The sequence below is a fragment of the Erythrolamprus reginae genome, chromosome 8, assembly GCF_031021105.1.
Source record: "Erythrolamprus reginae isolate rEryReg1 chromosome 8, rEryReg1.hap1, whole genome shotgun sequence".
Lineage (NCBI taxonomy): Eukaryota > Metazoa > Chordata > Lepidosauria > Squamata > Dipsadidae > Erythrolamprus > Erythrolamprus reginae.
In genome coordinates, this window is record NC_091957.1 from 9,963,438 (window position 1) to 9,977,468 (window position 14,031).

At 41.9% G+C, this 14,031-nt stretch overlaps 3 protein-coding genes across 4 annotated transcripts in view; 2 read left to right on the forward strand and 1 right to left on the reverse strand.

Moving 5' to 3' along the window:
- Positions 1–14,031, forward strand: part of ST6GALNAC4 (ST6 N-acetylgalactosaminide alpha-2,6-sialyltransferase 4) — a 683,294-nt gene that overhangs the window by 491,160 nt on the left and 178,103 nt on the right. The window lies entirely within an intron of this gene.
- Positions 1–14,031, forward strand: part of ST6GALNAC6 (ST6 N-acetylgalactosaminide alpha-2,6-sialyltransferase 6) — a 490,277-nt gene that overhangs the window by 276,052 nt on the left and 200,194 nt on the right. The gene's annotated exons all lie outside the window — the stretch shown is intronic.
- The window catches only part of SLC25A25 (solute carrier family 25 member 25), a 59,408-nt gene that overhangs the window by 4,312 nt on the left and 41,065 nt on the right, over positions 1–14,031 (reverse strand). For both annotated transcript variants that reach the window (XM_070758809.1, XM_070758810.1), the window contains exons 2-9: positions 9,457–9,583; positions 9,277–9,364; positions 7,605–7,716; positions 5,724–5,882; positions 3,680–3,832; positions 2,532–2,639; positions 795–962; positions 470–620 (exon numbers count right to left, since the gene is read on the reverse strand). In XM_070758809.1, the coding sequence (XP_070614910.1) occupies positions 470–620; positions 795–962; positions 2,532–2,639; positions 3,680–3,832; positions 5,724–5,882; positions 7,605–7,716; positions 9,277–9,364; positions 9,457–9,583 (1,066 nt within the window). The remainder of the gene's footprint in view (positions 1–469; positions 621–794; positions 963–2,531; positions 2,640–3,679; positions 3,833–5,723; positions 5,883–7,604; positions 7,717–9,276; positions 9,365–9,456; positions 9,584–14,031) is intronic.

A 14,031-nucleotide genomic window follows, 5' to 3' on the forward strand; every position in this document is an offset into this window, starting at 1 on the left:
ACATAGAGGGAGGGAGGGAGAGAGAAAGAGAGCAAAAAAGAGAGGGAGGAAGGAAGTGAAAAAAAGAGGGATGGAGAGAGAGAAAGAAAGGAAGGAAGGGAGAGAAAGAGGGAGAGAGAAATAGAGCGAAAGGGAGGAAGAGAAAGAGAATTTTTTTGTCCAAACTTTTTCTAGCCCCACCCCTCCAGCCCCGCCCAATGTGCCCCAGGGTTTCGTAAATGTAAAAAATGTGCCGCAGCTCAAAAAAGGTTGAAAATCACTGGTATAGACAGTGTCATCTTATAATTTATTTTCCATAGTTTTTCCCAGTCGTCTAGTTGAATAGAATAACCCAAATTTGTCATCCATGCTATCGTGTTATGTTTGACTATTTCCTCTATATTTTCATAATTTAATAAATAATTATACATTCATTATCTCTAATGTCTGGCTGTAGCCTTCTCCAAGAAATCTTGGGGCATTGTCTTACCTTGAGCCTGCATTCGTGTCCGTACCAAAGCTAGGGGGTAGCTGGCCAATTGCCCACAAGTGCTTGACATGGTGCCACAGGCCAACAAGACGAAGACCCCGGGGTCTGCACTGTTCACGGCGTAATGCTGCAACCAGCTGTTTTTCAACGTCTGGAAGGAAAACATCAACAGTCAAGCGTCAACAAAGAGCCTGGAGCAAATCCATTTGGCACGGAGCTGCTAAGCATTAGAGAGAAGCTGGGACCGAAGACCGCTAGCTCTTCTGCTTGGGGGATTTTTGAGGGCCACCCACCACCATCTTAAGAGGAGCCACACATCTCTTACCTCGTAAACAGCCAAGTCTATCCCAGCATATGGGATGATGCCCAGCATGTTGGGAACGTAGCCCTTGTAGAAAGCACTCAGCCCTTCTTTGGCAAAGATGTTCTTCGCGCAGTGCAGCATCCCTGTGTACTGCCCCGTTTTACGCAGGGCCATCCGGGTTTTCAGAACCTACGCCAACGAGAGGAGGAAAAGAGGAGTTGTCAGAAATCTAGGCAGGAGGGACAACACCTCTGGGTCGGATGCACAGAAGATTTCACCGGCAAGGAACAGCAATGGAGCAGTAGAGCATCAATGTCTCAGGTAGCCCTCGAGAAGGTCAAGAGGGAAGGTTGAGTGTCCTCTAACCATCTTATGTATTTATTTATTTATTTATTTATTCATTCATTCATTCATTCATTCATTTCTCCCTCCCTCCCTTAATTATTTGGACTTATATGCCGCCCCTCTCCAATAATTCAGAGTGGCTTACAACATACAGAAGAACAATAGTTATGACCTATAAAGCCCTTCATTGCACCGGGTCAGATTATCTCAGGGACCGCCTTCTACCACACGAATCCCAGGGACCAGTTAGGTCCCACAGAGTGGGCCTTCTCCGGGTCCCGTCAACTAAACAATGTCGGTTGGCGGGGCCCAGGGGAAGAGCCTTCTCTGTGGCAGCCCCGGCCCTTTGGAAACAACTCCCCCCAGAGATAAGAATAGCCCCCACCCTCCTAGCCTTTCGTAAGCTCCTCAAAACCCACCTCTGCCGTCAGGCATTGAGGAACTAAGATAATCTTTCCCCCTAGGCTTCTACAATTTATGCATGGTATGTTTGTATGTATGATTGGTTTTATAACAAGGGTTTTTAGCTGTTTTAGCATTGGATTTTTACATTCTGTTTTTATCACTGTTGTTAGCCGCCCCGAGGCCACGGAGAGGGGCGGCATACAAATCCAATGAATAAAATAAATAAATAAATAGAAAACATCCTAAATCCAAATTTAAAATTAATCTACCTAAACCAAACCCGCAAATCCTTAAAAACCAATCACTCTCATTCAGACAGTCAGACATACATTCCACTCATCGCCCAGGGGCTAATGTATAATGGCCCCAGGCCTGTTGGCACGAATAGGTCTTTGAACTCTTGCGGAAGGCGAGGAGGGTGGGAGCAGTGCGAATCTCTGAGAGGAGCTGATTCCAGAGGGCCGGGGCCCCCACAGAGAAGGCTCTTCCCCTAGGCCCCGCCAGGCGACATTGTCTAGTTGACGGGATCCGGAGAAGGCCAACTCTGTGTGACCTGACCGGTCGCTGGGACTCATGCGGCAGAAGGCGGTCCTACAAGTAATCTGGTCCGATGCCATGTAGGGCTTTAAAAGTCATAACCAACACTTTGAATTGCGTTCTGAAACCAATCGGCAACCACTGCAGCTCGCAGAGTGCTGGAGAGACAGCCTCATTCTGCACGATCTGTAGTTTTTGAATTTGCCCTCCCCTCCAGTCTTCTCATCCCTGTTATTCTTCACAGCATGATCAACAATGCTCTTGAAGACTTGGGGAGACTCCCAACTCCCAGAATTCCTCATCCAGCTGAGGAATTCTGGGAGCTGAAGTCCACAACTCTTACAAGTTGACAAGTGTGGAGACCTCAGATCAAGATGGCAGCAGATCGGGGAGAGCTTCTTGAGATCTTCAACTGCCAACCAAGTTTGAAACCCAAGTGCCCAGAAGAGCAAAGCATAGAAGGCAACTCACCTCCATGGGGTAAATGCTGCTCTGTGCAATGGCTCCAGCCAACGAGCCAGCCACCAGCCTCTCGTGAATCCTCAAGACCTCCTGGTCTGTGCCGATCAAGCGTTTGATCTGTCAAGAAAGTGTTCCATGTTTAGCCTGGAGAAGTCTACATGAGCCGTGGTGGCGCAGTGGTCAGAGTGCAGTACTGCAGCTACTTCTGCTGACTGCAAATTTGGCAGTTCAAATCTCACCAGGCTCAAGGTTGACTTAGCCTTCCAGCCTTCCGAGGTGGGTCAAATGAGGAACCCAGATTGTTGGGGGCAAAAGGCTGAGTCTGTAAACAGCCGTTTAAACAGTTTAAAAATCAGTATATAAGTGCTATTGCTACTGGTCTGTCTCTTTATCTATCTATCTATCTATCTATCTATCTATCTATCTATCTATCTAATCTATCTAATCTATCTATCTATCTATCTATCTATCTATCTATCTATCTATCTATCTAATCTATCTAATCTATCTATCTATCTATCTATCTATCTATCTATCTATCTATCTATCTATCTATCTATCTATCTCTATCTCTATCTCTATCTTTATATCTCTATATCTATCTGCCTGTATGTCTGTCTGTCTACCAACCTACCAGTATTGCAGGCTAACTCTGCCCACTGTCAAGTATTCAATCCTGACCGGCTCAAGGTTGACTCATCCTTCCAAGGTGGGTAAAATGAAGATCTAGACCAGTGATTCTTCAACCTTTCTAATGCCGCGACCCCTTAATACAACTCATGTTGGGTGAACCCCATCTATAAGTCTAGCACCAATTCTCCCAACAGAGCTTTAAGCTGATTGGCAGGAAGCTCAGAGGGACACACCGCGCTGTCAAAGCCTGATTGGTCGATTGTAAAAATACGTTCCAAGGCGCCAGAATAGAAGCTTTAGTTCCTAACACCATGAGGAATTCGTCTTTTCCAAGGGTCTTAGGTGACCCCTGTGAAATGATCATTTGACCCCTAAAGGGGTCCCGACCCCCAGGTTGAGAACCGCTGATCTAGACTGATGGGGGCAAGAGGCTGACTCTTTAAACCGCTTCCCTTTGCTCAACGGATGCAAAAACTGGAAACGCACAAATCACTCCGGATTCTAAACGCTCCTTGGCGCTTTACCTGTTCATAAGCCATGAATTTGATAGCCGATTCGGGGGCGATCTTCAAGACATTGATGCCGTTGCCACGCCAAAGGGACCTGGCGCCACCTTCTCGGATCATTTGAGAAAACCCTCCGACGATGCACATGTTGTTACTGCGAGAAGCGTGGACCTGAGAAAGAGACAGTTTTGGGTTTGGACGGAGACCTGTTGATGCGTTTCCGTCTATTTCTCACCGACACACCAAGCTACTGGTAAAATGTATCTTAAAACTGGCCCAAGGAACTAATTTCTGCAGTTTATTTATTTATTTACTAGCTTATTTATTTATTTATTCATTTATTCATTTATTCATTCATTCATTCATTCATTTGACTTCTATGCGGCCCAATCCCGAAGGGCTCAGGGCGGCTTACAACAGTATAAATTACAAAAACAATAAAAAGAAGTCAAATATAAAATCTAAACTATAAAACCTTAATTAAAAGCCATAATAAACCAACCCCACAGTTTATTTATTTATTTACTAGTTTAATTTATATCACAGCAAAGAGAACTACATCTAAAAAAGGAACAATTTAAAACCCACAATAAAGTCCAACCTGTAAAATAAAAGCTTTACTGTAATAAAGTTCAACCTGTTAAAAGGTAGAAGTTTTGGGGAAAACAAGAAGTCCTAGTACAACATGGACTTTGGCACAGCAGCTAAATCCACACCAAATTTGATTTTTAAAAGTGCAGATGGACAGTTCAGGCCGCTTCCGCACAAAGTCCAAGCTCCACATTTGATGGGCAGCAAGAACGGTGCTGTCCTTTGCTCGGGCAACAGGGAAAACAAGTGCCACCAAGTGACGAATCATTTCACGTGCCCCCAAGAGCTGTCCTGCCAAAGCTGGACCCATCATGACCGAAGGGTCATTCAACAACGTGATGACATGTATCTAAGCTTGCCAACTCTAAGGGGACGCATTGTACTTTGGGAAGCAAGGCATGACCAGGATGATGCAAAGGACAATTTTGTTTTTAATGCAGAAGGCAAATGTCCAAGAACTTCTATCAGGTGTCACAAAGTTTGAACTTTCACTGGTTTTACTCTACTTCCGAAGCCGGCAGTGGCTGCCAATTTTTGGTGATTGACGAGGTGGCTTTGGGGACTTTAAGAGGATTGTGTATAAAATAAAAATGAAACAGAGTTTTATAAAACCTGGGGCAGGTGGTTTGTTTGCTTGACTTCTATGCCGCCCCTGTCGAAGCAACTCAGCGATAAGTGGCTCAATCAAAAAAATTATAATCAAAAATTGTAATAACCATTTACCATAAACTAGGACAATGATAACGATTAACTACCTTTTCACATGATTCGGAAGAAAAATAATTGATTTATGTAATCTTGCTAGTTTGCAATGAACAAAAGGACCATCGTTAAAATGTTAATATAATAGTAAATGAAGGAATGAAAATAGACTATTTGACAAATACAAATATAATTTACCCAATGAGCCCTTGAATATGAAAGTCATATGTTTACATAGGATATAAAACATGGCTGTAGAAACGGAGAGTCAACAGGATGGTTGACATATATCTTAATTGTTTTCTTTTCTTTTTTTTAAATAAATTTTATTGATTTTTAAAAAAATTTTAACAAAAAACCCCCATAAAATAAATTCTTAATTGTTTTCTATTCAATTCTTAATATCTTAATTGTTTTCTATTGAAATTATTGTATGTTTGTATGTCTTTTTTATATACAGTACTGCTCAAAAAATAAAGGGAACACTTAAGCGATACAATATAACTCTAAGTAAATCAAACTTCTGTGAAATTAAACTGTCCGCATAGGAAGCAACACTGATTGACAATCAATTTCACCTGCTGTTGTGCACATTCAACTTTGTACAGAACAAAGTATTCAGTGAGAATATTTCATTCATTCAGATCTAGGATGTGTTCTTTGAGTGTTCCCTTTATTTATTTTTTTGAGCAGTATGTATATTTTTAATAAAGACTATGGGGGAGAGGATTGTAGACCAAAGCTCCCACGCCTTGGTGGTCTTTCTTACCTGCATGAGCACCTTCAGGCGGTCCAGGGGGGCAGTACAGGTCCTAGATACAGCGCCGGCGCCCCCTCCTGCCACCAGGTGGCGCCACCACATCCCCGTCTGCCTCTCTTCTATGGTGAATTCATCTGGGACGGTCAGGTTCTCCCCCACATCGAAAATCTGAAAGGCAAACCCAGCCAAGACCCGTCAGCCTCTGCAACCCACCTGAAGATGCTATAAAGGTCCTGCCCAAGCACGGTCATCGTTTCGGTAGGGAAACGAGCACCAATTTCCTGCAGGCACCGCTACAGGTATTTATTTATTTTATTTATTATTTATTTATTAATCAGATTTGTATGCCGCCCCTCTCCGCAGACTCGGGCGGCTAATAATAATACAATGTAAACAAATCTAATATTTAAGTTAATTTAAAACCCCAATTTAGAAACCAATCATACATACTGACATACCATGCATAAATTTTATAAACCTAGGGGGAGGGAAAGTCTCAATTCCCCCATGCCTGACGACAGAGGTGGGTTTTAAGGAGCTTACGAAAGGCTAGGAGGGTGGGGGCAACTCTGATATCTGGGGGGAGTTGGTTCCAAAGGGTCAGGGCCGCCACAGAGAAGGCTCTTCCCCTGGGTCCCGCCAAACGACATTGTTTAGTTGACAGGACCCAGAGAAGGCCAACTCTGTGGGACCTAACTGGTCGCTGGGTTTCGTGCGGCAATTCATTTAGTGACCAAGCGCATTGAAGAACGTGAGCGTATTCCACATTTACAACCACAGCAGCATAGGATCAAAATTCAGATACTTGGGAGAACTGTCTCGTGTTTATGACGCTTTCAGCATCCCGGAGTCACGCGATCCCGTTTTGCGACCGTCTTACGAGCAAAGTCAATTAGGGAGGGGGGCAGCCAGATTCATTTAACGACTGTGGGACGAGCTGAACTGAACGGTTTGACGGTGTTACAAAGATCATCACCGGGTGGAAGCAGTTCCCAATAAAGCTGCCTCTCCGCAATTGACTGATGGAGAATTTGTCAATGCTAATAGAAACATAGAAAATGGACGGCAGAAAAAGGACCTCATGATCCATCTAGTCTGCCCTCGTACTACTTCCTGTATTTTATCTTAGGGTGGATCCATGTTTATCCCAGGCATGTTTAAATTCAGTCACTGTGGATTGACCAACCACGTCTGCTGGAAGTTTGTTCCAAGCCTCTACTACTCTTTCAGTAAAATAATATTTTCTCACGTTACTTCTGATCTTTCCCCCAAATGACCTCAGATTGTGCCCCCTTGTTCTTGTGTTCACTTTCCTATTAAAAACATGTCCCTCTTGAACCTTATTTAACCCTTTAACATATTTAAATGTTTCCATCATGTCCCACCCTTTTCGTTCTGTCCTCCAGACTGTACAGATGGAGTTCATTAAGTCTCTCCTGATAAGGTTTATGCTTAAGACCTTCCACCATTTTTGTAGCCCGTCTTTCTTTGGACCCGTTCAGTTTTATCAATATCTTTTTGTAGGTGAGGTCTCCAGAACTGAACACAGTATTCCAAATGGGGTCTCACCAGCGCTCTATACAGAGGGATCACAATCTTCCTCTCCCCAATAATGGTCTTTAAGTGGTGCTTCAATTATTTTGGGACTGCACCCAAGGCACCTATTACTATTGGTACCACCCTTGCTCGCCTTCGCCATAGTCGTTTTCTTTCTATTTGTAAGTGTTTGCATTTTGTTATCTTCTCCAGTATCTTTCTCATCTATCATGCTGTCTCCAGGCACTGCCACATCCACCATTATCCTCATTTCTAATGCTTTTATTTGCCGGTCTCTGACCGCAATAAACATTTGTTCCGGTTCTCCATGCGTGTGAAATCTTCCTGTCTTACCGTAGAGTGTTTCCAGTACAGGATAATTTCTGGAATATTCTCCACTGGGTGCAAAAGGTGATAATCCCTCCACTCATTCCAGTCGATCGTCATCGTCCCGTTTCTATCCATGCTGCAGGAATCAGCCGGAAGAGAAAAGGGAAAAGGAAATTAAACTTGTGTTAATTTTAAAAAAACAAAACCTGAGCAGTTTTAATTAGACACTCTGGGCAAATGAAGGAGAATAACTGATCTGGTTACTTCCAGGTAGTTATTCTTGATTCCAGATTTTTTCCCCCCGGAGGGTTGGTTAGGGTTGGAGAGTTTATTGTTTTATGACTTTATGACTTAATATGATTAATTGCATAAAATGGTTTTTGTTTTGCTCAAAGCTCTTTCCGCCGAAAAGTTAAGAGCTTTTTGCCAGGTAGATTTGATGCTGTTTAGGAATGCACCACTGAACACTGTCATTGCTCCTTCGTTGCCAGATCTGTGAGAAACATGCAAAGTGTTTAAAACTTAACCAAGGGAGAAGGACAAGTAAGACCTTGTGGTACTTACTAAGTGACAGGACCCCAGACGTGTCCTGTCCTTATTCTGACAGACAGACAGGCAGTCAGGCAAGCAAAGGGGAGAAGGCAAAGAGAGAGAGAGAGTCAGTGATTGTTACAAACCGGGTGCCACCAGCTCACAAAAAGTATTTTGAGATACTTATACACATACAGATGAAAAACAAATGGGAAAACAGAGTACTGCCAACACATAGGTAGGTAGTAGGTAGGGAGGGAGGGAGGTAGGGAGGGAGAGAGAAAGAAAGAGAGATGATAGATACTGTAGATAGATATAGATCATAGATAATAGAGATGGATGGATGGATAGATAGATAGATTAGATAGATAGATAGATTAGATAGATAGACATGATAGATAGATAGACATATGATAGATAGATAGATAGATAGACATACGATAGATAGATAGATAGATAGATAGATAGATAGATAGATAGATAGATGATAGATAGATGATAGATAGATAGAGGATAGACATACAATAGATAGATAGATAGATAGATAGATAGATAGATAGATAGATAGATAGATAGAGACAGACGGATGGATAGATGGATGTAGGTAGGTAGGTAGGTAGATTGGGAGATAGGTAGATCGATAGGTAAATATTATATATATGGTGTGTGTGTGTGTACATACGATAGATAGATAGATAGATAGATAGATAGATAGATGTAGGTAGGTAGGTAGGTAGGTAGATTGGGAGATAGGTAGGTAGATGTGTGTGTATACATACGATAGATAGATAGATAGATAGATAGATAGATAGATAGATAGATAGATAGATAGATAGAGGAAGGTAGGTAGGTAGATTGGGAGATAGGTAGATAGATAGATCGATAGGTAAATATTATATATATGGTGTGTCTGTGTGTGTGTGTACATACTATCGAGAGAGAGAGAGAGAGCGAGAGAGCGAGAGAGATGTAGGTAGGTAGACAGGCAGGCAGGCAGCTAGATAGAGATATATAGATAGATTCATAGGTAGCTAAGCATATAGGTAAGTAGGTAGGTAGGTAGATAGATGTAGTTTGTTAGTTAAATCAGAAGGGTGAAGGGGAAAATCCATGGCAAAGCAAAGTGTTTGTGCAGGAGGCCTCTTTTGAGATGGGAGCCATTCACCTCTTGAGGATCTTCTCCGCCTGCTGTTCAGAGATCTTAACACCCAGATCGCGGAGGGACTGCATGATCTCCTGTGCGTCGATGCGACCTGCAACATCCCAGAAGAGAGAGAGAGATGTAAACCTCAATGCTTGCGATGCAGGAGGAGCCAGCTAAAGACCAACTCGCCGGTCTACTCACCGTCATTCTTTTTGTCCAAGCTCTTGAAAACCAGCCTCAGTTTCTTCTCGTGGTCCTGGAGGTAGTGAACAAATTCTTCAAAGTCCAGCTGGCCATCCAAATCCTTGTCTCCTGCTTTTACGATTTTCTGCAGGGGGCGGGGGGAGAAAGGACAAAAAAAAATCTTGGTTAGCTATTGTTTGGGGGGGTCAAGGAAGCGTAACAGTGTCCCTTCCAGCTCTGGTTCCTATTTAAGAAGAAAAGGCAACAAAATTTTCAAAATTGATAAATGCAACTTGGGCGAAAAACAAAATGTTACTCTTTCCTGGGGAATTGGGAAAAAAAAGAGGTGACGGATCACATGCCCAAATTTGGAGATTCCAAACTTCTCCGATATGTTAAAATAGGGATTTCAGATTGTAGGGGTTGATTCCTTAATCCTGGAGAAGAAAAGATTTTTATTATCTTAAAAGATTGAGAACCTTCTCTCCCAATTCCGTTTTTTAAAGAGGATTTTTTCTCTCTCCCCCATTGGAATAACTCAAAGCATATTTCATAATATGGCCAGGATGTTTAATGGATTCAAGGCTGGGTTTGGGAAATTCATTCCAGAAGCGTTTTTACTGGGTTATTGTTTGTTTATTAATTTCATTTTTTTTAAAAAAAATAGGATTTGGGAACACTCTATTTCACCACTGATCCAAAGTGACTGGAACCAAGAAGTAAAAAGAGCTGAAAAGCACCAATCTTATCCACAAAAACTGATCAGAGATGTAAACAGCTGCTGTTAAATTCATGTTCTACTTGTACAAAAAGGAAAAGAGAGCTATTGAAAGCAAATATCTTTGTAATTTAATGGTAAAGAGTACAGGGAAGAAATATGGACCTTTTCTTTCTTTTTTTCCCCTTTTTTCTCTCTTCTTTCTTTTCTTTCCTTTTCCTTCTTTCTTTTCTTTCTGCTAAACATTCACTTAAGAGATGCTGGAGATATGTATATATTTTACCTCTTTTGTATGAGCGTTTTATAAGTGTTTGTGTTTGATTATTCTGTCTGTTTCTTTTTTGTGTAATTAATAAAGTTTTTTTTTTAAAGAAAAGCACCAAAGTCAACCCAACCCTCTTACGCTAGCTTTTTAGCCCTCCGCTGGGAAAGAAATATGTATTTTGTTTTAATAAGGAGAGCCGACAGGAAAACTAGCTATTTCTGGGAGAATCTAACTGCCGCTTGTAAACTTGCTGGGTAAGCTAAGAATCAAACATTAATAAGCAATCGTTAAAGGCTTTAAAACAGGCCCAGACTGGTTGGGACGCCCTGCAGATATATTCTTGTGCAAGAACCTGGAGGAAACTAAAAACCAGGAACAAAGTGTATCTTTGCAAAAGAGATTAATAGGTAGCAAGGTCAGGTTCTTTCCAGCCTTCACCAAGATGGGGCAGGAGAACAAGAGGACCAGAATAGACTAGAATAACTGAGTTGGAAGGGACCTTGGAGGTCTTCTAGTCCAGCCCCTGCTTGGACAGGAGGCCCTATACCAGTGTTTTTCAACCAGTGTGCCGCGGCACACTAGTGTGCCGTGACACATGGTCAGGTATGACGTGAACCTCAGAGAGAGAAAGAAAACAAGAGAGAGAGAGAAAGAGAGAGAAAGAAAGAAAACAAGAGAGAAAAAGAAAGCAAAAAAGAGAGAAAGAGAAAGAAAGCAAGAGAGAGAAAGAAAGAAATAAAGCAAGAGAGAGAGAGAAAGAAAGCAAGAGAGAAAGAGAGAGAGCAAGAAAGAGAAAGAAAGAAAGAGAGAGAGAGAGGGAGGGAAGATGGGAGAGAGAAAGACATAGAGGGAGGGAGGCAGAAAGAGAGCAAAAAAGAGAGGAAGGAAGAGAGAAAGAAAAAGGGATGGAGAGAGAGAGAAAAAAGACGGGAGAGAGAAATAGAGCGAAAGGGAGGAAGAGAGAAAAAAAATTTGTCCAAACTTTTTTACCCAAATCCCCCCCCCCCCCAATTCAATGTGCCCCAGGGTTTTCTAAATGTAAAAATGTGCCGCGGCCCAAAAAAGGTTGAAAATCACTCTATTTCAGACAAATAAATGGCTGTCTAATCATCTCTTCTTGAAAACCTCATGAGCACCCACAACTTCTGGAGGGAAGTTGTTCCACTGGTTAATTGTTCTCACTGTCAGGAAATTTAGTTTAAATTAGTTCCTTAGTTCTAAGTTGCTTCTCTCCTTGATTAGTTTCCATCCATTGCTTCTTGTGCTGCCTTCTTCTTTGGAGAATAGTCTGACTATTAGTAGCAGCCGCTTAAATATAGGAAGGCTGGCATCATGTCAACCCTAGTCCTTTTTGTCACGAGCCGGAGATGGCACAGAGGTAAGAGTCCAGCACTGCAGGCTACTTCTGCTTACTGCTAGCTGTAGTTCAGCAGTTCAAATCTCACCACCGGCTCAGCCTTCCATCCTTCTGAGGTGGTTAAAATGAGGACCCAGATTGTTGAAGGCAAGAGGCTGGTTCTGTAAATCGCTTAGAGAGGGCTGTAAAAGTACTGTGAAGTGGTATATAAGTCTAAATGCTATTGCAATTGAGTCTGTAAACTGCTTAAGACTGTAAAAGCACTGTGAAGCAGTATATAAGTCTAAATGCTATTGCTATTGAGTAAACTGCTTAAGAGAAGGCTGTAAAAGCACTAAGAAGCGGTATATAAGTCTAAATGCTATTGCAATTGAGTCTGTAAACTGCTTAAGAGAAGGCTGTAAAAGCACTAAGAAGCGGTATATAAGTCTAAATGCTATTGCAATTGAGTTTGTAAACTGCTTAAGAGAAGACTGTAAAAGCACTGTGAAGCGGTATATAAGTCTAAATGCCATTGCTATTGAGTCTGTAAACTGCTTAAGAGAGGGCTGTAAAAGCACTGTGAAGCGGTATATAAGTCTAAATGCCATTGCAATTGAGTCTGTAAACTGCTTAAGAGAGGGCTGTAAAAGCACTGTGAAGCAGTATATAAGTCTAAATGCCATTGCAATTGAGTCTGTAAACTGCTTAAGAGAGGGCTATAAAAGCACTGTGAAGCGGTATATAAGTCTAAATGCCATTGCTATTGAGTCTGTAAACTGCTTAAGAGAGGGCTGTAAAAGCACTGTGAAGCAGTATATAAGTCTAAATGCCATTGCAATTGAGTTTGTAAACTGCTTAAGAGAAGACTTTAAAAGCATTGTGAAGCAGTATATAAGTCCAAATGCCATTGCAATTGAGTCTGTAAACTGCTTAAGAGAGGGCTATAAAAGCACTGCGAAGTCTAAATGCTATTGCTATTGAGTCTGTAAACTGCTTAAGAGAGGGCTGTAAAAGCACTGCGAAGCGGTATATAAGTCTAAATGCTATTACTATTGCTATCAAACTAGACATACCCAATTCCTGCCATCATTCTTCATCTGGTTTATCGTCTAGTCCCCTAATCATCTTGGTTGCTCTTCTCTTCATTCTTTCTAGAGTCTTTTTTGTTTGTTTGTTTGTTTGTTTAATCTCATGGCAACCAGACCTGGATGCCATATTCCAAGCGTATCCTTACCAAAGTGTTATAAAATGGTAGCTAATGCTTCACATGATCTTTGACTCTATCCCTCTGTGAATGCAGCCAACCTTGGCTTGTTCAATAGAGTTGCGCCACCTGCTTTACATAGTCCACCGGGAATTGGGTTTAGAGACGGACCTGGTTTTGAATGCCATCCAGGAAGGAAGAAGACGACTTCTTCCTGCGCTGAAAACTCATGACTCCGAAGGCCTTAGGAATCATTCATCGCACTCGAACCGCCTAAATAAACTGCAACCAGATGGTAGGTTAAAGCCGAAAACCCAAACAAATGATGTGATTGTTGCTTCCACGGAGTAGCCATGGTGTAAATTGTTTGTTTTTTGCTGCAATGAAATGACACAGCTCCACCTCTGTGGAGGAACACCCCTACGGTGTCTCATCTAGGCTAGTTACTCATCCTCACATGGTTCGATGACCTCAGCCATCAATCTCTGCCATTAGCCAGGATATCACCACCGAACACTAAAGCAGCTGCTTATAAAATTAAGGGTGCAAAGAGGATGCTCGCCGGTGTTTGTAAAATTCAGGATTTGGGGAAATCTGGCGATGAAGCAGCACAAAGCTGGAACTGTCCCTTCCTTTTTCATCCTCTTAAGAAGCCCATGGTTTCAATGCACCATGGAATAGAAGGAAAAGGAGACCGTCACTCAAAACTATTGGGTCATTCTTTGTCAAGTGGACCAGGTGAAATTGAAGCCTTATTTGAAAACAGACCATCACAAAAACAACACACTGTATATGATAGAAAAAAACATGTTCTTTCTAATGAAATAAAAATGTAACATAGAAACATAGAAGACTGACGGCAGAAAAAGACCTCCTGGTCCATCTAGTCTGCCCTTATACTATTTTCTGTATTTTATCTTAGGATGGATATATGTTTATCCCAGGCATGTTTAAATTCAGTCACTGTGGATTTATCTACCACGTCTGCTGGAAGTTTGTTCCAAGGATCTACTACTCTTTCAGATGATTGAAGGTGAGAAAACAGAGAGCAATAGAAAACAACATGA